Genomic DNA, 22,813 nt, shown 5'->3' with positions numbered 1-22,813 from the left:
GGTTCTCTGTTTATGCTGAGCTATACAACAAACGTGGATGCCACAGTGCCTGATCTGATTTCTTTTGTCTCAATAACTCTGCTGGACTTTGTCTGAATGGTAATTGACTACTGGTGTATCTTACGTCACTGTACAGGATTACAGGATTTTAGATGGATTCCTTTTCAAAATATTTGCTTTTCAAAACATTAATAGCTCCTTTCGCTTACGTAGCGCTTTTCTGGACACTCCACTCAAAGCGCTTTACAGGTAATGGGGATCCCCTCCACCACCACCAGTGTGCAGCCCCACCTGGATGATGCGACGGCAGCCATAGTGCGCCAGAACGCTCCCCACACATCAGCTGTCAGTGGGGAGGAGAGCAGAGTGATGAAGCCAATTCATAGAGGGGGATTATTAGGAGGCCACGATTGGTAAAGGCCAATGGGAGATTTGGCCAGGACGCCGGGGTTACACCCCTACTCTTTTCAGAAACGCCCTGTGATTTTTAATGACCACAAACAGTCAGGACCTCAGTTTTACGTCTCATCCGAAGGACAGCGCCTGTTTACAGTATAGTGTCCCCATCACCATACTGGGGCATTAGGACCCATACAGAACCTCAGGGTGAGCACCTCCTACCAGTCCCACTAACACCTCTTTCAGCAGCAACCTGAGCTTTTCCAGGAGTCTCCCATCCAGGTACTGACCAGGCTCACACCTGCTGAGCTTCAGTGGGGAGCCATTTGGGAGCTGCAGTGCGATAGAGCTCCTGGAGAGGGTTCTTCTTGCGATCTGACACTGGTCTGTCTTTCAGGGTCATACCTGTCTGCGGGATATTCCTTCTCCCCATACGGCAGTAAGATGGCCGGCTCAGAAGAAGGAGAGAAGTCCCGGGCCAGTCCCACTGTGAGCAGTAAATCCAGCTCCGAGTCCAAGGCCCTGGACATCCTCCACCAGCACGCCAGCCAGTACAAGAGCAAGTCCCCGACCGTCGGTGACAAGCAGCCGCACGAACGGGACAGGGTGGCGGGGGAACGGGAGCGCGAGATGGACCGGCCGCGCTCCTCCCCCTCCCAGCGCATCATGCCCTCCCATCACCACCTGGGCTACCCCCTGCTCTCAGGACAGTACGACCTGTCCTACGCCACAGGTCAGCGGCTCCCCCCGCCAGGGCCTCCTGCTGCAGAGGAGAAGAGCTGGTATTGAGAGTTGTCAGGTTATAGTCAGTTTGACAAGAGAAAGTAACGTGCGTGAAACAGATCAGCTAGATCAGATTGGTAAAGACATTCATGAAGAAATTTCTCCAGCCAGATCACAGGGCAGGTAGACAAATCTATAAGCAGTCGGTAAGAAGTTGTTTTATGAAAAACAAACATCTTGGTGCTTTTAAGTAAAGGTAGTGTATTTAAGGAAATTCAAGGAAAAGACATTTGTTTGAAGCACAAAATAATAAACTAGTATTGATCTGTACAACCTGTTTTGGGTTTCAGATAGCCTTGAGTTCATAATATTATATATTTGCCATCATTTTTTTTTCGGAAGGAAGTTAGCATCTTCGCTGTGCTTAGTTTGATTTTTTGCCACTGCTTGCCGTCTGTGAGCTGTGCACTGTTCTGACTGGTCTTGAATTTCTTCTCCCAGGTCTCTCTTCTTCAGCCATTGTTGCTAGCCAGCAAGCCTCAGCCCCCTCCCTCTACCCCCCAGCACGGAGGTGAGAATGGTAAGGAGCTTAGAGAATCTCTTGGACCATGTTGACAAAGTAGCTGTCCTCTTCTAATCCATGTTTCAGAAGCTGCAAATAACACAACACGACAATATGATGTCTCTACAAAAGCTGTTGTGTAATTTCTCCTTCCTGTCACAAAGTTCAGCCGTCTCAGACAATCAGAAATAGAGGTTTCAGAGAATGTCTTTTTAGAACACAGTTTCAAAATGTCTTCCATTTTTGTCTGTGGCTTTTTAGTCAAAGCATACCAAGACAGGACTTTGCTTCCTGTCTATTGTAACTATGGTGTGTCCCTCTAAAATTAAACTTCTGAATGAATATAGTACATCAAGACCTTGAATACAAATTATACCTTCAATATACCACAGGCTCTAATAGGAATATTACGGATATGGATGTATAGTTACAACCATTAAGACAATTTTATGTAGCTCTTAAGAATTGGAAATGATTGTAGCACTGTTACATTGAAATAGATTTGTCTCAGTTTTATTTAGCTCATATTTTGAAACTGAACAGAAACGGAAGCTGTTAAATTAGAATATTTCTTGTCCACTGTGTGCAGACATTATCTGCTTCCACTCTGAAGAGTTTTTTTTCCTTTTATTCAAGGCATTAGAATTGAGGATGTGCTCTCAGTCAGCTGTCGAGCTGTGTTTCATTTTTCACAGAGACAGTCCATTAAGGACAGGGGAAGCGAGCACATCGCTGACTAATAATAGAAGGATAGCTGATTGTGACTGCTCCTTCTGGCTAGAGATGAGGTGATGCTGACCTCTGGTGGAAGTCGTTTCTAAAATAGTCCTCTATTTCTTATATCTAAACCTGCACACTTCAGCAGAAAAAACAAGATTCTTGATTTGCCATAAATGTATATTCAGATATATTTTAATCTAATTAATTAATTAGAAGCTTTTTAATATTCTGAAGTATTTTTTGGATAAAGCACAAGATTTTCTTTTAAGATATGGAATAATGCACAAAGAAAAATAATTTGTCCGAAAATTTGATTTTACAACGATGCCACAGTTCTCTGCTGTCCTGAGATGTGACCTTTGTTCTGAGATTGATAGGTTCAGTGACCTAAGGTGGGGTTGTAACCTAGTGATGTTTGTTTCTTGCAGGGAGACCTGATTGGTTCAGCTCAACCTGGAAAGGAGTCATGTGACTGGATCACATGAGGAAGAGTGTGGTGTTCATTTAGACATCAGTTAAATGGTGTTTCTGTATTTTAGTTTCTGCCTTGATGTCAGGCAGACTGTTCTTCTTCTAGCGTCTATAACTTCTCCACTGCGGACTGAGAGCTGGTAAAAATCAAAAGCCATCTGTCTCTGTTGACACACAGATTTAGCCACTTAACCTTTTCTTTGCACTGTTGATGAGATTTGCAAAAAAAGAAGAAAAAAACTGCCAGGAAAGACTATTCTCTTTTGATAGCATTATTTTCACATTTGCAGCAATCGGGGGGAAATAAAATCACTACTCTGAAACTCACTGACCTGGGCCTTAGATTGCAGCTTGACAACGGAACAGATACAGTATCCCTTTTTTGAGGACTTCAGGATGTGGCAACCTTTTCGTTGTTTTCAGAGAGTGAGAGACAGTCGCAGGCACCGAGTGCCATCTTCTCAGCCCACCAACACGGTTCTCTATGCAAGCTGAATTGTTCTTTTAGAGATATTACGGGATGCATTTCTGAGACCTCGCCCACACGTGTGTCTTCTGTTCTGAATTGGTGCATCGTTGATGTTTTTGGAGAAAGGATAATACCTTACTTGTACAAGTAAGGTATCTGCCCTCATCAAGTTCAGGTGAAAATGCTGTAACACTTTTTAGAAACATTTCCGTGCATGACAGCATGGCTCTCCATAGATGACCTTCAAGTTCCTTTTCCTACTTTTGACTATTTCCACCTTTTGTTTTACTGCCTCACAAATATCAGGCCATCTCAGTCTTACCCAGCGGCCAGGGATTTCAATCCATGGGTTAAGTCAGACACTAGACTGAGGTTGCTGTGCTGGCTAGGTGGTGCTACGGTGACTTCCAGGAGGGTAAACAAGTTTACAGCAACATCAATGCATCAGTTTTGAACCACACTGTGTCAAAAGGTTAGCCACGATAAAAAAAGGGATAGTGTGTCTATGTGTGTGTAGGTGCATTAGTCTGTTCGGAAAGTGCCAGACCTGTCGTCTGACGCTCTTGAGGCATCCTTTGTGGATGTCTTAAGCCACAGTTGTTTAAGTTCTAAAGGAAGCCATAGCAGAGAGAATGGGGACACAGTGGAAAAATACACATCGGAGCCTTGGCCTGCTAGGAGACACTTCCAAGCAACGTCTGGAAAAAGCTGTTGACATGAGACTTTCCATGTCCTAGTACAAATTGGGAGGGATTTTTGTAGATAATTACAACCTGGAAGATAAGCTCAGACTTCTTGTTTTGTAAAGGTCTGTATATTGGTATTGAAGCCTTTGGGAAAATGTTTTCTACCCTCTTCTGTTTTCCTAAGCATTTGTGCTTTGAGTAAGGACGTTTCCATTTTTCTTGGAGGGTTGAACATTGATTACACACCTCTGAAGAAACAGAGAGGAGCAAGGAACATTAGAAAATGTCCTTGCGTTTCCAACTAGATTTTTTTATCAGCATTACTTCCAGGTAACATGACCTTAAACAATCTAATCATTTTTTAGCCCTTTTAGACTGTTGAAATGCAGTGCTCTGATCTTCAGGTACCTCCTTGTCATATAACTACTTGGCAACTGTCAACAAATTAGAACACGCTTATTGGAATTCGTCCAATAGTAGGATGGCTAAAAGCACTTCAGTGCTTAATGCTGTGGATCCTGATATTTATCCTGTGCCACGTCACATCTAAGCAGTAGCCCCAGTTTCTCTGTTGTGAACTTTCTCATGGTGTAATATAGCACTAAAAGCATTAACCTACACAATGTTCTTTCTGCAAATCGAGCTGTACAAGTTTGTCACCCTTTCACGTCTCTCTCCCATACTTACTATGTGGTTTCTGTATATATTGTACAGAGGAATTATTTTAAAAGGCTGTTGGATGCTATTGGAATTTTCCTACTTTTTATGTCTTTTTTTTTCCTTTTCTCTTTTTTTCTACCATTGTTAATATAAAATGAAAAAAAACTGTAGCTGGTGTAACGGCTTTATATTTGAAGTGTTGTGATTTTTTTTATTTTTTGCTTTCTCTTGATGTTTGTACCCTATTCATTTGCCCTCCCACTTTCAGATATAGCCACTGTCAGCTGACTTTGATCACCAGACCTTCCAACCCTGAGAACATGTTTTATAAAGGAAGAATCTAAACAGTGTCCTGAGTGTCAGGTCTTTTCCCCCCAAATTTAAATTCCCAGTTTTCTTTTTATCAAATCGGTTCATTTAAACTCTTCATTTAAATAATGACTTCTCTTTGTTTTTGGTTTAAGTGCTCTAACTTAAAGAGCGCCCTTTCTGTATGTCTTCAAATGATTAACTTTGCTTACAAATAATCTGTGTTGGTCAGTGCACCACATTGTGAAACACTTGGGCACCATGTGCATACTGTGTGCAGTAATTTATTCTGCATACTTTGCTTGCAAATGGTAAATCAGATACTTTGCATTACCTTTTTAATGAGCAAAACCTTTTTACCCTTAAAGCTGTACTAATAAATCTAGCCCAATGGCCAGTCCACTTGGTACCAGAATGTCCACGCTGTACAAGTGTCTAAAATAAACTAGCATGCATATCTTGACTCACGTTTGTCCTGATTTTCTGATGGTATTTTCTGTAGAGAGAGGCGCTTGCTTGATCTTCTGCTGTTGGATCCTTTCAAATATTTTGAGGCACCTGTGAGAGAGAAGTTTTTGGGGAACAACCATGAGATGTAAATGACTGTACTGACTTTGTCTTCCTATACACAGCCTTGAGAAATATTTAACACTAGGACTTGTAGATAAAAGTATGTGAGTAAATATCAACAAAAGGATTGAATTTGCTACATCAAAAATTCTAGACGCTTGTACTTGCAATGTAATCATAAAAATGGAATGATTACATTTAAAAGACAGTAAATCTGTGATTGTGCTGGGATTTGCCCTTTGCAAGCAGTTTGATTAATTTTTCTGGTGCTTGTGAAGTTCTCTGTGGAACCTTGCAGTCCCTCTGCACAGGAAGCTCCTCTGATGTAATTGGAAGTTGAGCAAGTGGCAGGAAAAACAAAAACAAAATGCAAAAAACTTTGCCACTCAGATTCATTTGTTTTGTAAGCCAGGGGTTGGAAAACTATTTGAAGACAAGCACGCTTGAAGAACCAAGAATGTTTCTTGGTCCGTCTCAAACATTTCACTTAGGCCCTGCTGTTGGGATTGTAAGGGATGATCTTTAATGGTCATTTCAATGTTCCAACATCTGGAGTTTAGAAGAAAAGGGCGTTTTGAAGTTAGAATTACACAGATTACAAATCGCCCAGTTTTGTATACAGTAAAGGCTTGGAAGCTTCTAGTAGCATAAGAAATGGAAAGAATCTCTCTCTCAGAACATGTGCTGCCACATCTTTGGCACCAATGTATGTTGTATTTTCTGGTTTTGTTGGAAGTCCATGGCATAATGTGTGAAAGGTCACTGTGTACCCATTATCATTTTCCTTCTGAGAGCAGCATCAGGACAGGCTTTGTGTGGAGATACTGACCTACCAGTGCTTAGTGAATAGAGGTCCGAATTGGATTTTTACACAACTTAATCTTTCTCATTTGTTTGAAAGAGTTGATTCCTGTTTTGAAATGCAGTTCAGAATGGACGCGCACTCTTCCGTGACGGTTTTACTCAATTAGGGTAAAGTAGAAGCCACCGATGCATCAGTCAAAAAGATGTCTCACTAGGTGGTGTGTTCACAGAATTATCTTGTCTACAGAAATTAAAACATTTTGAATTTTTGTGTTGGAATTAGATGTTTTGAGGCAAAAGAATTTTAAATGTTTTTAATCTTTAAGAAAAATGGAAAGGGGGCTGGAATGAAGTATATATAATAATAATTTAATTATTTTGCTTCCGTCTCCAAAATTTTAGACTAGCAAAATTGTGCTGCTTATTGAGTTGGTACAGATCTTAATGGGGGGGAAGCGCTTGATTTTGTTTTAACTTATTTTAAGTTTCCTTTTGTTGATACCCATGGTAGAAAAACAAAACAGATCTGTTTTTTTTTTCCACAACACAGCCGTTGATAAGTCCAGTTTCAAAATGGTGCTCGATAGACGTCCTTGGAAGCCGGTAGGGTAGAAGGAACTCGTCATGTGACTGTGGTGTTCCTTTCTCTCTGCGGCATTGTACTGTTTCCCACCTCTGAACACCCCTTACCCCCAACTCATACAGCAGTGGGGAGTGACTCGGTATCCGTCATCGGTACTTGAAAGGAAGATGTTTACAGCTTTTTTTTTTCTTTTTTTGATTGCTGTGTTTGATTTTCAGTCTCCTCCCTCTTCCCTCTCCACTATCCCCTCCCCCCTCCCTCTTCAACTTTGTCCCTTAAATTTTCTCTTATGTAAAGTGTACATTACCATGTTTCTTTTTTATACAATACTGTAACTTGCCTTTGTACATTTAGGCAAAAAAAATAAATCTTTTTATGAGACAATCACACCTGTCCTTCACTGCCTGACTTTCTTCCACGGCTCAGGGAGGGAGAAATGGTGAGAACAGTAGAGGGACTTCTTGTGGGATTTTACAGTGGGACCCATCTGCGCAGGATTCCTTTCACTGGATACAAAAAAGTCCTATTTTTTTATCACCCTCCTCTAACTGCTACTACCCCAGGATCTCCTTGATCTGAGGGGAGCAGTTCTAATATTTCACACCTCAGAAATCATTGTGTTCTTTTTGCTTTCTCACTATTAAGCCACAAGCTGCAATTTAAAAAAAAATCACACGGTTTTATATTACTGATTACTGATTACTGAATATAAGTAACATTATTCTAACAGGAATGCTGGAGAGGAAAGTGCCAATCATTTTTAAAACCAGCCTCTTGTGTGGTTAAGAATTTCTACTTGTAATTGTAATCTCGGCAGATACCTTTTTAAAGCCTCATGTGATTCAGCTTCCTTGTTTCCTTAAACTACTGTTTTTGAAACCTGATAGTAGTGGCTTTACGAGAAAAGATGTTTATGTAAAGGGGAGAAAGGGTAACGATGACGTCCTGCATTCTTTAGGCTCTATTCAGTCACCTCTGAACTGCTGGAACTGCAAAAAGTTACTATCAGAAGCTCAAATGTATTTCCTGATAAGGCCTGATCTGGTAACTTAGTCAATCAAGTATTTTAAGAGTTCATTTTGACTCTGGAGACAGATTTGATAATTCTGCACGTTATCATACTTCTTCTTCTTTTTCACAGCCTTAGTCCCAGACTGTCCTGGGGTCAGCTGCTTTGGTTGCTCTTCTCCACTTGTCTCTGTCGAGCACATCTTCCTCACTCACTTCACACACCTCCATATCTTTTCTCACACAATCTATCCATCTCTTTCTAGGCCTGCCTCTTCCCCTGTTACCTTCCACCTCAAATTCCATTACTCTCTTTGTAACTTCCTCAACGTTCCTCCTCATGATATGTCCATACCACCGTAACCTCGCCTCTCGCATCTTCTCAACCACATCCACCACCCTACATCGTCTACGGATTTCTTCATTTCTGATCTTATCCTTCATTGAAATCTGCAGAATCCATCTCAACATCCTCATTTCAGTTCTTCTCATCAAGTTCTCTTCCCTCTTTCCAACTGCCAAGCATTCAGCTCCATATAGTTGTACAGGTCTAATCACAGTCTTGTACATTTTGCACTTTAACTTTCTAGGAATTTTCCTGTCACAGATCATTCCAGTTATTTCTCTCCACTTGTTCCATCCAGCTTTCACTCTTTCATTTACTGTCTCCAGTGTTTATCCTCCCTTTACCAGTTTTGATCCAAGGTATTTAAAGCCATCAACCTGTTTCAGTTTTCCTCCATTTGTCTCCTCAACATAGGTCATAGTATCTCCTCTTCTCTCCATTACCATTATTTCAGATTTTTCTGCATTCATTTTCAGTCCACCCTTTTCCAGACTCCTCTGCCATTTGAACACTTTCTCCTGTAGTTCTACTTCTGAATCTGCCATCAGTGCCACATCATCAGCAAAGATGAGTTCCCAAGGCACTTCTGTTCTTACCTCCTCTGTCAGTGTGTCAATAATGTTTATAAAAAGGAAAGGACTTAGTGCTGATCCTTGGTGTACTCCAACTGTGATTTCAAACTCTTTTGTCTCTCCCTGTTGTGTGACCACCTTCATAGTTGCACGTTCTCATACTATAAACTAAAATATTTGGAAGCTTATATTTGTCATAAACCATTAGAATCTCTTGATTATGTTTGTTCAGGTGGGGAGCTGCGCCAGCATGCGTAGGCTGCAAAGGAACAAGTAAAGGTTTATTCCATGCTGAAAAAAAGAAGAAAGAAAACATGTTTCGGCCGTGGAGCCTTCTTCAGGTGTGAGAAAGACAAGGCAGTAAGCAAAGGTAATGTAGCGGGAGAACAAAGGCTGAGAGAGAGGAGGAACGAGAGGTGGGAGCAGGGGACAGACAGAGAGGCCAATCAAGAGGTGTGAAGTCAGAATAGGTGTAGAGAGGTGTGAAATGAAACCTCCAATGAATGGAGAAAATTTAGAAGAAAAGTATTCTGTCGTTAAGAGAAGGGAGAAGGTGTGATCCTAGCTGCAGGATAAGTTTGGTTTCTGTAGTCTTTCTGATGTATGAGTTCGGAAAACTGTCTTTGAGAACACAGACGGAGAGATTAGAGTGGTCGTGGCCGTCAGAGGTGAAATGAGAAACAATGGGCTTGGAGAGATCTTTAATCTTCACAGCCCTGACGTGTTCTCTGAAGTGGTCTCTGAGTCTCCTTCCTGTTTCTCCAATGTAGATGGCTGGGCATTTACTGCAAGAGATACAGTAAATAAGGTTGCTGGAGGTACAAGATGCCATCTGGGTGATCTGGAATTGTCCTGAGGGGCCTTGGATGAGTGTGGTGTTGGATGTGTACTTGCAGCGAGCTCTGTTGCAAGGGAAAGTGCCTGGTGTGGATGGTTGCTGAGGGCAGTCAAGGGAGCTTGAACATTGACGCAGGCATCAATGTATAATGTCATAATCTCTTGATTATGACTGATGGGTTTAAGGAATGAAACCTGTTGGGCAGTGGACAAGTGTGTCACCCCAGATGTTTGAAAAAAATCTTATTTGCAGTGATAACCGAAGATGAATGATGTCCCCACCTGCTGTAACTCCCCAGTAAATGCATGCCAATTTCAGCTTGGAGCTGATTTTGCAAGTACTCTTGTTGGAAGGAGTACTGAGCGAAGTTTTCTGAGCAAAGTTGTCAAGATGGAACATATTTAGAATTTTTTTTAGTATTTTACCAATACTGAGATGCAAAGAATATGGACTATATACATTGTGCAGGGTGAATATATATATATATTATCAGAACAATATGTCCATACTGTACCCATTAGTGGCTCTCTTCCCCCTGGACCAGAATCAGATACTTCATTTTCCACTGTGGGAAATTTGTCTTTGGCTTCTACTATAAAAGTAGTACCATAAAACAAAACACAAGCAAAATATTAGGAAGTCATGTAAAATCACATGAAGTATGTGAAATCACAACAGTATGTAATAAATAAATGGATAAATAAATAGGTAGTGGGGGGGACTACATTTAATGATTCCTTACACTTATATAGCGCTTTTCTGGACACTCCACTCAAAGCTCTTTACAGGTAATGGGGATCCCCTCCACCATCACCAGTGTGTAGCCCCACCTGGATGATGCGACAGCAGCCATAGTGCGCCAAAACGCTCCCCACACACCAGCTCTCAGTGGGGAGGAGAGCAGAGTAATGAAGCCAATTCATAGATGGGGATTATTAGGAGGCCATGATTGGTAAAGGCCAATGGAGATTTTTCATGATCACAGAGAGTCAGGACCTCGGTTTTACGTCTCATCCGAAGGATGCCTGTTTACAGTATAGTGTCCCCGTCACCATACTGGGGCATTAGGACCCTCACAGACCACAGGGTGAGCGCCCCCTGCTGGTCCCAATAACACTTCTTCCAGCAGCAACCTTAGTGTTTCCCCCAGTGACAAGGCTGCTGGCTTTTACATGCATCTACGTTCATTCGTTGAGCAGTTTTATTGCAGAGGGGACAAAGGACTTCTTCTACATGGTTTTTATTTGCATTTGGTACCCACTATTGTCTCCCTGATGGGAGCATTATGAGTTGGAGAGGATGGGGGGAATCAGCTGTGATGTTCCTTTCCATCGCCATTTCCAAAACAATGCTCCAGTCTGGAGAGGGGGGACGCTGCTCTAAGAGATGTGATCTCTTGGTTCAGATGTTAAATTTAAGTCTTGACTTCCTGACTACTTCAGCATTACAGATTACATGGTTCAGTTCCTAAGAATAGGGGTGTCACCCTTTGGGTGGAATTGTCCGGCCCTAAATGTCTCTCCTACTTCAATTGGAGAATCACTCCTCAACTGGAGCTTGAATTCAGAACTCAATTGGAGCACTTTCTCTTCTGAAATGCTGTGTATTGGCACTGCTGGCATAGAATGATTGGCACATGTGGACCAGAGATAGAAACAAAGTGGGTTCCAATATGTAAAATATATATGGTTAAAAAGTAAAATAAGTACAAGGAATTATTTACTTAAGTAATAACTTGGTAAATATAAGTGACTTTGGGGTTGATGGTTCACCTCTGTGGATGTCTGACATGCAGTCATATTTTTAAAAGAACCCAGGGCCTGTTGTCCAATTTGAATTGTTAGCATGGCCTCGTTTCCCAGTAGGATCCATTTTCAAATAGTCTAGAGACCCCTCAAATTATTGTTCAAGTGTGCTTCTCTGATAGACATCTAATAGAATTCAGATTTTAAATGTATTTGAACCTCAGCAGTGCACTTTAATTGAGGACATAATCTCCTTAACGAATGTAATTTTTGAGCAATGTGTGTTTTGGTTTCAGTAATCATATGTTTTGATGTAAAGTCCTTGAAAAATATTTTTCAGTTGGCTGTATTCCAGTCTATTCCACCTCAGACTGCAAAAACACTTTGAATTCTGTTCAGTTCCTGTGAGGGAAAAATCAGATCTATACTTTACATTTTAATAAAGACACTGCAGTGTCTATTTATTCAGTGTGGGGACTTGGAATCCTCCCAAGTGAGTGAAAAAGGGAATTGGATCGGTTCCAGAAAGGTTCCCTCAGTGTTAGAGCGTTCATTAGGCCTACTGCCTCAAGAGTGACCTCACCCTGTTGTGACTGTGCCTGACAACATGGCTCTTTTACTGATCCGTGATGTGTGGAAATCCAGGAATGACTCACTGCTTTCACAGGAACAATCCTCAGAATCATCTGGGGCAGAAAGATTGGTACATGCTCTCGTGGATAAAGAAGAACAAGAACAAAACAACTTTGCTCCAAAGGGAGTGGATCGCTGTTTTATACCAGAGGCTTGCCGTGTGTCCTTTCCAATGTACATGAGTCCGTCAGATCCCAGTTGGTCTAATTGCGAACGGACAGGTGGAAACAACGGATAAGGAGGTGCAAAATCTGAAACGGACCAAAAATGAACAGAGGGAACAGGGATTCAGTTCTGTGCACTGCTCCAGGTGTGGAACAGGTGTGGGAAGGAAGGAATACAGATCTGTTGGAGTTTAGACCTGTTAGATATGAAAGTTTGTATGCAGGCTCTCATGCAGGTTATTCAGGTTCCGATTTGCCTGTGAGTTTCAAAGGGCTCTGTACATATTTTGTATATGGAATAGCAGATTACTTTGTTTTCTAACTGGTAATACCAGACCTGGAGGAAACCAACACACAATTTGAGAAGCGTTCTATAGGACAGTCAAGACGTCGACTGAGCATGTCACGGGGGCATCTGGTGTCTCTCGGAAACGTCTCTGTGCAGAGCAGTCGAAGATAAACTCTGTAGCTCAGGTTGTTTTCTCAAGAAGTTAATTTTTTGGAGCCAAATCCAGTAGCAAGAATTCCTTCTGCCCATTCAGAAGTTCGATTAAGAGCTCATCTAACCCTCGAGACTATTCAGGACAGAAGATTTAGAAGAATTCCTACAAGATGATGGCTTGGTAATGAGTCAGGAGTAAACCATATTATTTAACAGGCATAGACCTGCTTTTTAGTATGAGTAAACCTAAGTTTGTTTCATTGCTAAGTCGTATATAGTTTCCCATGTTCTGGATTTGTTTTTTTATTATTTCCAAGCTTCCAAAAACGATCAGTCATGGTCTCAATCTCTCAGGTTACTGAGGTAGCAGAATCTGCGTTAGAATACAAAGACCTTTGTCTGCAGCTTGACGTTGTAGGAGAGATTATCTGAGGATGTATTTTACTCTGGCGAAATGTGAAATCTGATTAGCATTCTGCAGGGAGGGGAGAGAAGATGTGCTGAGGTAATGCCTTTTTCCTTTGAATCCTCACTGCTGGTGTGCTAACAAGTAACAGCAAGCTCCTTCTCGTTCTCCGATGAAGGTATGGCAGGGACTGAATTTCCATGGGATGCTACATGTAGGCAGCTGGCCCGATCCAAGAAACAATTCAAGCTTCTGAAACCGAGGCGCCTTTCATTGTTTCTGCGGCAGGAGACTGCGACGTGTGAGTTTGCCAGTTTTTCTTTGCTTAAAAAAGTTGGTGCCGTTTTCAGGTTTTTGAAATTATTCCTTTCAAGGTTCTGGGAAAATCTTCCGTTCATAGTGCAGGGTTATCCCTAGAGCCAGGAGGTCTCAGGACTGAATGCCACAGATATTGGCCGGATAGTCCCAGCCAAGGAATCCTTAGCTTGCCGTGCAGCAGGGACTGGGAAAGCAACTGGGTGATTACTGGTGAGGGTGGGAGCAGTGGGTGATTCTGTCTTTCTCTAGCTCCCCTCTTCCGATCCTGGGTCCATTGCATGAGAAACAGAACTGTTCTTGCATGCCAGCTAACCATATCTGCCCAAAGTGCTTTCAGTGACTCACTGCTTTCACAGGAACAATCCTCAGAGTCATCTGGGGCAGAAAGATTGGTACATGCTCTCGTGGATAAAGAAGAACAAGAACAAAACAACTTTGCTCCAAAAGGAGCTTGTAGCAAGGGTGGATCGCTGTTTTATACCAGTGGCTTGCCGTGTGTCCTTTCCAATGTACAGAAGTCTGTCAGATCCCAGTTAATCTAGTCGGGGATGGACAGGTGGAAACAACAGATAAGGAGGTCCAAAATGTGAAACAGGCCTGGACTGATTAGAGGGAACGGGGTTTCAACTGGGACTTGTTGGTCATGCTGTAATAATTCTTCATAGGTTTGTTTTTGGTGATGGAGTAGGGGAATCCAGCGTTGTTCTGTTCTGTAGGTAAATTTTCAAATCCAGCACCGTGTTGAAGTACAACCGCAAAAGCATAAAATGAACAGTGTGTTCTGCTTTGCTATGTTATTCAGAATGGATTGTGTTCCCCTTTCTAGTTTCAGAAGGCTTTTTCTATGAAGACATCAAGAAGCATTCTGATGTTATTTACATGCAAGTTATGTAGCAAAATGCAAAAGAACATCAGCAGTGAATGCACATTTACCCAAGGGTTTTATTTATAATCCTTTGAACCTACAAATTCTGAAAGACACATGGCTTTCTACATGAGGACTTCAAAAGCAGTGGCAGCAATGGTAAAAAGGCAATAATTATTTAGTGCTGAGGTTTCTGCTCACATCTGTTCTGCACATCTGTGTATTCCTGTCTTTAAAGAAAGATCTCTTTGCTTAATCACTGAAGGTCTTTGGATCTCATTAAAGACATGTTTCTCTCATTTCTGTGAAGTATAACTATAAAAAGATGTGCCTTTTTTATTTCTCCACACAGAATCTCAAGTGGGGAATCCCTTTCGGCTTCATGGGAGGCTTACACATGGCTGTACTCCAACACAGAATATGCCCTTGCCTGGGTCATTCTCAGTTACTCTCCCCCGTTTAGGACCAATTCCGTTGACAATAGTGGAATTACAGCTGTTGCAGCTATTTTCTATTCACTCTATAGTGGTGTCTTGGTGTTTTCTAAGATTTATTTGGGTAGCTTACTTCACAAGCAAACATAAAATTTCCATAGTAACTGCACAACAAAAGGCTAATTGTGATTCTACTGTCCTGTAGTCTGGGCAGTTTCCTATGAACTGCTGTGGACAGATGTACTGTAGCTCTCTCTACTGACACTTGATGGGGTTTGTAGTGGACATGTGGAGTCTGGCTCAAACTGGTTTCCTTTTTGTCAGAGACTGCTGTTCAAGGCTAGGGACAGTGGCAGGAAACCAAAGCACTGCCGCAAACCCAAGTACATGAACAAGTACACATGCAAGCTCCCCACAGACCGTCAACCCAGGGCCAGATTCAAACCCGGAATCCTGGAGATGAGAAGCAGCAATGCTACTGTATATACTACATCACCATTCTGACCCAATAGACAGGGCTATTCAGCATCTTGAAATCGGACTTTAGGGAAAAATACAGAATTGATTTTACCGAGATGCTTCAGATGCAAAACCACAGGAGCAATTGTAATTAACAATTAATAAAAGTATTAACACCAACAATCTCATTGGTGGTGCATTGAGCCTTCATTCCAGCATCACCAAACTTAAAGAGCTGCACAGCAAAATCTTAGCACTAATGTAGTTGGGAGCTGTTTTTTTCCTGAATGTCATAAAATGCAGGCTTTTATTTACATCAGGACTAAGCAGGTTCTCTTCCGTACAAAACAATTTACATACAGTGTAGTTTATCTCATGTCAAAACTCTTTGCCTTAATAATATTAAAGGTAGTGTTTAAAGAAAATGAAACAAAATTACGTGTCTGGGGCTAAAAGCTTGAGCCACAGGATTTACAGTCTCAGTCTGAAACACACGTCTGGCCTAGACTTGCAGAACTCTTCAAGCTGAGGCCTGTGACTGAAGCATCAGAAATTACTTTTAAACAGTGAAAGCCCAACTTCTGATTTGCCTTTCTAGAAAAGAGCAGAGGAGTAGAGTTAAACTAACCCTAGGGTTCTGCTATGGGTAGAAAAGTGCCATGAAACTGCTGCCTTGACCACTTGCGTGAGGAGAGTAGAGGTTGCTAAGGAAACAGGCCTGGATAAGTCAGAGGGAACAGGGGAGCCCTTTACTTGTGTGAATTCAGTATCAGCGCACAGTTAAAGAAAAAGGGAGGGTTTGATTTTCTACATACAATCTCCTTTAAGGTGGTTTGAAGGGAAAAAAAATCTATATCCCTTCAGATTCTCTTTAGCTTTTCAAATGTCCTTGGTCATGACTGTAGCAGGAGGGTCCTGTTTCGAATCAAATAACATTGAGTAAGACATGTCTTGAATAGCAGACATTAAGGAAATGACTTCAAAAAGAATTTTAACATGTTTTAGTGTCACAAAGGTATGGGATAGGAAATGATCGAGGCAGTTTATTATTAATCTGTTTCATATGTGCAGTATTCTAGTCTGTACTGAATGAAAAGAAATATGACTTAGTGCAGTATCAGTGCATTGCCTTGTGCCAGTGCGACACTTAATTGCTTCCCCCTGCACTCTTCATGCCACCTAGCTTTGAGTGATGTGACATTCAAAACGGTGTCTGTGGAAAGTACTCTGTCAATGATCTTGTGACAGCCAGGAGATAAAACATTTCATAGTAGATATGAACTGGTTCTCTAAGGCGCACCTGACAGTGCGAAGAGCTTGGGAGACTTTGTCTTTGTTTTCCCTTTATGCTTGGAATTCAGAAAGTTGTGATTTCCTTGAACTCCACTGGAGTGGAGATAATGGAACTGGGTGACAAGAGGTTAGATTAGGAATGCTGACCGAGAGGTCTGGGGGCCCTGGGCCCTTAGAGATTTTCCAGAGGAGTCTGTAGGAGCCAAACACACCAAGACTGGGAGGTCTGCAAAATGCCCTTTAAGAAAGAGCGTTCCTGAAGTGTGGATTATACAGTGAGATTTTCAATGCGGACAGCTGGCCTGTCTTTGTTTAAAGAACCTGCAAACTTGATCTCTTATGGTCACCCTGGGAAAAAGAAAAATGACACGATCAGTAACAAATGTGTCATAAATGGTCTTTGGTATGGTATTTGTTTTTTTGGCATTTTAAAATCTACTTGATTTCTTGGAGCTCATACTTCAAAGCATAAGGACGTTTTCTTGTGTTTGATGCACCTAATTAAAAATGTTAATTTCTTTAAAACTCACATTTGTGAGTATTTGCCACATTCTTCTTAAGTGTAAATGAAAAGCCCTTTTATATAGATTTCATGATTTAGTCTCAGATAAAGTCATAAAAGACAGAAGACATTTAAAAAGTGTTCAACGATCGTTTGTCTTGTCTTGATTAAGTCGGTACAATTAACGTCTGTATTTTTACGAACGGATAATTTACGTGGTTCATTGCCAATTAACTTATCACTTCATCCACTCTTTCTTCACAGCTGACCTATTAAGTAGTGTATTGGAGAAAAATGCAAGCAAAATTAAAATGTTACAGTACACTGGGTTCCCTGTTAATTCAATGGTTGGTTGTGTTCAACCAGAGTATGGATTTTCAGCTTCGTCATTATTTTATGAGAGACTGCTTTGTCTTCCCTGCCCAACTTCTGTAATTTAGGAATGCACGTGTACAAAAATCCTGTTGGAAACTCCCGATCTGTGGCACAATACAATCATATTTTCCTTTTCGGTGTTCCTAAAACTAGGCAATCAGGTGGACGATAGCCTGGTATCTTGTAATGTAAAATATGCAAATCCTTTCATATTTATTGTTCTAAGATAGTTAACGCCGAATAAAATAGCCAGTCTCACTGGTTTGCCCAAAGAAGTAATCTTGGCCAGAAAGAAATCGCTATCGTACATTCTATCCACTTCCATCACTTTTGTTATCCATCTTTCGCAGTGATTATTATAAAAAGGGGGGAAATTTGCTACAATATCACCACAGCGCTGCCGCGCTTGAACAAAAATGAGTAATGATCCTTTCGACTTTTTACAGCCTGTTCCGTACAGCTCGTTCAAATCATCTACGGATACTACGGGTAAAGGCACTTTGTTCTGAGCAACTCCAGTCTAGCAGAAAGCGACGCACCTCATTTAACTTTTCATAAAACACCCCTGTACTATCTAGGATTAAAACAGGACGGTGCTGTAACTTGTTTCGAGGCTTTAAGGAATTCGCCAAGTAAGGATGAATACGTGTTTGCCCCGGGGTTTGAACCCGTCTTTGAGCCGCCTAGATTACCTTAAAGCTCTGCGGGGGGGGCCCTGTAAAGCCACAGCCCACTCCAGCCTCCAGCCTCCTGCGCACCAGCGCCGCCAGTTCGCGATCAGAAACCCAGCCTCCTCGGCGCGTCCGCCTCGCTGTTGACAGCTCGGGAACTCGCAAGTTTTTTTTTTCTAATTTGTTCGTGTGGTGTTTGTTTTTTTTTTTGCTGCGTTTTTCTCTGTGCTTGGAGCTTTGGCTTTCTACGCGCTCTGCCAAGATGTTGCAGGGCTCTGACTCCTGTCCTGTTTTCGGTCCCCGGAAGAAATGACTGCCGCTGGCGGCGAAGTGGGGAGACGCACGGCGCTCCGGAGCAGTGGAGGTACAGAAACCGTGGCTCAAACGCCATCCCAATTTTCCAGCAATCCTAAACGCTCATTCGTTTGCCCGCTTTTCTGAGTTAAGTGCTGTGGCGCTGTCGCCAGTCTGCTTTAAAATGCTCCCTGTGCAGTCGCCGCATTTTCGGAAATAACGGCCCTTTAGCGGGCGGATTATTTTCGGGTTCTTGTCTTTATTTCATCTGCCATAGAATCCTACCTCAGGCATTTAAACAGGAGGCAGCCTTTAACAACGAAAAGTGCCCTTCGTGTGAATAGAGATTGGGGAGACTGCTGGAAAGTCTCAAAGAGAGGGAGAGAGCTGTCATTAGTCACCTTCATACAGTATATTCTCAAGAGTACAACTCACGCACAAAAGTGAGATATTAAAACGGCTACCTATAGTTTTACTTTCAGACAATCGGTAAGGACATTTAACTTTTTTTTTTCTGTGACAGACGAGTTTCTAGTAGTTACCCTGGAAAAAAAGTACTATTTTGGATTATCATGGACGTTGCGTTCCTGTACAGAAGAAAACTTGAAAACATCAATCAAAAGATTAAAAGGCATCTCGTTTAAACTCGTTACTGTGACTGATTACTGATTACAACCGTTTAAATACCTTTCGGTTCCCAGAAGGTTACGTCTACCCTCCTCAAATACTGGCTCCTTCTCTCTTCTAATTTGTCAGAGGTTTACACATGTGGTCTGTCATATTTCCACTGTGACTGTAGCGCCTTACAATCAATTCGGGAGATTTCTCACCTGAGGCAGATTGACACGGCCGGTGTTGACAGAATAAGACAAGCATAGTACAATCCGACACCCCCGCGACTTTAATCAGTACTGGCGTGCTGCGGCTGTTTGATCGCTGTGTGAAAAGTGGAAAAAAATAAGTTTTACGGGTAACAGGAGATTAATTAAAGTTCGGAAGCGGAGCTAATAATGTCAGAGCAGAACAACACTTAAGCCCTCAATGGCCATATATTTTCCTGCTGTAACTTTCATCCAGATTTCTTGTCACTTGTTAGTTGAGCTAAACTGGGTATTTGCTAGGTCTCGAGAATGGGGCTTCTGTTGTTCAGAAACGCTGAAGATGTCATGTGCACGTATTGTGTATTTACTTCTGTGTTGACTAATAAACCCACAAGGTATTGCTCAATTCCTCACATGCCATATGAACATCTGATAAATTCGTAGAGGTTATGTGAAGGAGCTCTTTTCTTTTGTCTAATCCTTTGATTGGATTGATCATTTTGCATATTCCAGTATTAAAGGAAGATCTGACAAGGCTCCTTACAGAACTGCTTGAGTGTAGTAAAGCAGTAGTGTTAATAACAGCTGCTATGACCCATAAACCCTAACCAGCGAATAGGTGCAAAAAAAACTGCTTCACTTAAAATATAACTCCAGCTCCAACTAGCTGTGCACTGGGGGGGAAATCCATTTATGAAGTATATGTATTTGAATAATCTTTCTTGAAATCACTGTTGTAACATCTCAGCTCATCTCTTTTTAATCTGTAGAAAGTCCGAGTTAATGTAGTTTGCATCTAGATTATATTTACAGTTTGCTTTGTAGACATTTTATTGCTAAACATTTAGTTAAACCCCCTTGTGATAAACCTCTGTTGCTTTTTTGTATGAGCTCAGGCATTAAAGAGTATTGTGTTTTGTCACTACACGCTATGCATGTATAACCAGAAATGGGCATATTAGAGAAATGCCTCTCCAACACATCTTAAATATGTCTTCATATTAGTCACAGTGAGTCTAACACTGCAGACACGGAGTGAAAAATGGGCCTACAAATAAGCTTTGAAACCCAATACGCTTTAACTGCAACAAACTTCAGTTTGTCCAGCATTCGGCAGTCAGAATCCTGACAAATTCTTAAGTAAGTGATCACATTACTTCCCTCCTGGAGACATCGCACTGGCTGCCTATCACATTTTTTGTCAACTTCAAAATCCTCATGCTCACCTATAAGGCCCTACATGACTCGCCACCTCATTACTTGTCTGACTACATTCTACTCGCCACCTCCCAACCTTTGCTCTTCTAATTCTGGTCTCCTGTCTGTCCCCTAAGCCCGTCTACACTCTGTGGGCAACAGGACCTTCTCCTGCTGCAACCCAAAGCTCTGGCTTTCTTTCCCTACGGGTATCAGAGAGTCATATTCTCTGAGCACTTTGAAATCAAGCCCTCTTCTTCTTTAGAAGGGCTGGTTCTGCGTCTGCGCCCTTTGCTTTCCTACTGTATTCCAGTCTCTTATTTTAATAGTGTAATCATGCTGTCTCCTCTCATTGTGTGCTTTTTTACGTCCTCTAAAGAGCTTTGAGAAGCCACTTTTAAAGGCGGTGTAGCAAAAACCTAGCAGCATGTCTTTAGAAGGTGGGAGGAAGCGGTATGCGCAGAAACCGTATACGCACACTGCAAAAAAGCACGATCCGTACAGAAGGTGCCCCAGGCCAAATCTGAACCAGAACCCAAGACCTGTGAAGCGGCAGTCCTATTACACCACCGCCCTACCCTGCAGACTTTACAGGCATCTTAAACCAGTTAATATACAGTTCTTGAGTTCACTTCACAAATGAGAGCTCAGGCTGAGCAAAATCAAAAGAGAGTTGGAATTCCTGTAGATTAAAGGTTGTCAGGCTTGGAAACAGCTGAATCATTCATAACGCGCTGTGAAGGACGGCCTCAGAATGTCTTCTTCTGGACCTAATTTGCAATCTTTGGTTTGTCTGATCAACACGTTACAAAGGAGCAGAGGCAAAGAGGCTCTCGCGTTACTGAGGATCTGAGCTGTGCAGGAAAGGAAGAGAAGGTGGGATGTACTGTACAGAGTTAACGGGCTAGGATGCATGGTAATATGATCGATCATAAAACTGCTGTTTCACTTGTGTTATTAACCGTTAATTTCAGTTTCGGGAATTTTGATGAACTACTAAAACACGATGGCACATGAGGACTCTTGAAGGTAAATCCCCAGGGCATGCCAGTATTTTGAATGTTAAACATAAAGCTGGGGATGTTAAACCGCAGTTCATATTTGCAGGGATCTTTAACCTGGCAGTGTCCTTATAAAAGCAGTTTAGACTGGCATCTCTGTATTCACGTCAGGATTCAACCTAAGGTATGACAGTGTTTTGTCATCTTCCCGATACTTCTTCATCCATATTTTTCATTGCAAACATCTCTAGAAGTAAACATTGTCTGAGAGATTGTCTGACTCATGTTTAGAGCAGAGAGCCCCATGTCCTTGCTTTGTGATATTTATCAGCCCCTGGATGGCTTAGAAGCTGGTTTACATTATGCACCTGTGAGGGTTATGAAAAAAACAATAACCTGTACATGGAATGCAAAGTGTGCTCTCCCAGAATCCAGCTGGCTCCTACACTCTCCAGGCAGTGTTTTGTCCTCTTTCCATTACTCTGGGCCAAGGTATTGTGCTTGCATACAGATGTAGCCATTATGACAGCATATTTGTTGCCCGCTTTACAGCTGTTGTAATGGGGTTTGTTATGTAAATGGTATAAGCTGTATCAATATAACATTAATGTTCTCTTAGCCAAACATAAAGCATGCATTTACTATAGAAAGTATCTGCCCCCTTATTGTGGTAAGGAAACCAGGAAGGAGCATTTGAGCGATAGTGTATTAATTCAGCTGCGCGAATCAAATGATAGTTATGGGTTAGGCTATATCAAGTCATTATTATATAATTCCCTTTTTGTCTTATTCAGTCATTGTTGTAACAGGTGCTAGGGCCATTAAGACCTGAAAGATATCGAGACATTGTCCGTCTAAGGTATAGTATTAGTTTCAGCACAGAAGGAAATATGTACTACATGATTTTACAAGTAAGAACCCAGACATTCCCTTTGTTGTTTCCTGATTGGCTGTCACTTTTAAAAGGATGTCTCTCATTTTGCACATATCACAGGCTTCATATGTCTGAGTGCATGCCTATCTCTTTTTTAACCATGTAAATGGCAATATTTGTAGGTGTGTATTGGCATTGATTTGAATCAAACCGATCAAATTTTCAGCAGAATTCGGTGACATTTTGAGACGTTACTGTATTGTAAGCTTTCTTCAAAGGACGTGGAATGCGGGTTTAGATTTGATAGTTTGCAATTGTTAAATACTGAAAAAATGAAAGAACCTCACACTGAAATAAAGGGATAATATGTAAGACAATGGATCCCACAAATCAGGGCTTGATACTCTTTTATAAATTTAATTTGTGGCAGCAAGACTTAAAGGTTAGACTTTTGAAGAGACATAATGTTTGATCAAAAATGTTTGCACAAATACTGGCCAAATGTTTGATCACATCCATATATTAAGCTTATTTGACAGTGATATTCCCTTTAACTGGTCAAAGCAGAAATCAATTCTAATTCATTTTCTCTCTCTAAA

The 22,813-nt window shown here is 41.5% G+C and overlaps 2 protein-coding genes across 9 annotated transcripts in view; both read left to right on the top strand.

Moving 5' to 3' along the window:
* The window catches only part of LOC148659463 (zinc finger protein 609-like), a 110,798-nt gene extending 103,455 nt beyond the window's left edge, over nt 1–7,343 (top strand). For all 6 annotated transcript variants that reach the window (XM_088641727.1, XM_088641725.1, XM_088641726.1 and 3 more), the window contains 3 exons: nt 797–1,132; nt 1,624–1,702; nt 2,833–7,343. In XM_088641727.1, coding sequence (XP_088497853.1) covers nt 797–1,132; nt 1,624–1,697 — 410 coding nt within the window. In that variant the 3' untranslated portion in view covers nt 1,698–1,702; nt 2,833–7,343. The remainder of the gene's footprint in view (nt 1–796; nt 1,133–1,623; nt 1,703–2,832) is intronic.
* Nucleotides 7,344–12,701: 5,358 nt separating this feature from the next.
* Nucleotides 12,702–22,813, top strand: part of gramd2aa (GRAM domain containing 2Aa) — a 36,807-nt gene continuing 26,695 nt past the window's right edge. Inside the window, exons 1-2 of one of the 3 annotated variants that reach the window (XM_088641723.1) lie at nt 12,702–12,885; nt 13,289–13,411. The gene's annotated coding sequence lies outside the window, so the exon portion shown is untranslated. Of the gene's footprint in view, nt 12,886–13,241; nt 13,412–18,258; nt 18,392–22,813 lie in introns of those variants that run through there. The other 2 variants (XM_088641722.1, XM_088641721.1) reach the window with 2 other exon arrangements.

The sequence above is a fragment of the Lepisosteus platostomus genome, chromosome 7 (genome assembly GCF_059453375.1).
Source record: "Lepisosteus platostomus isolate fLepPlt1 chromosome 7, fLepPlt1.hap1, whole genome shotgun sequence".
NCBI classification, from domain to species: Eukaryota; Metazoa; Chordata; class Actinopteri; order Semionotiformes; family Lepisosteidae; genus Lepisosteus; species Lepisosteus platostomus.
Note: the sequence above shows the minus strand (reverse complement) of the source record. Positions and strands in the feature narration are given on the sequence as shown.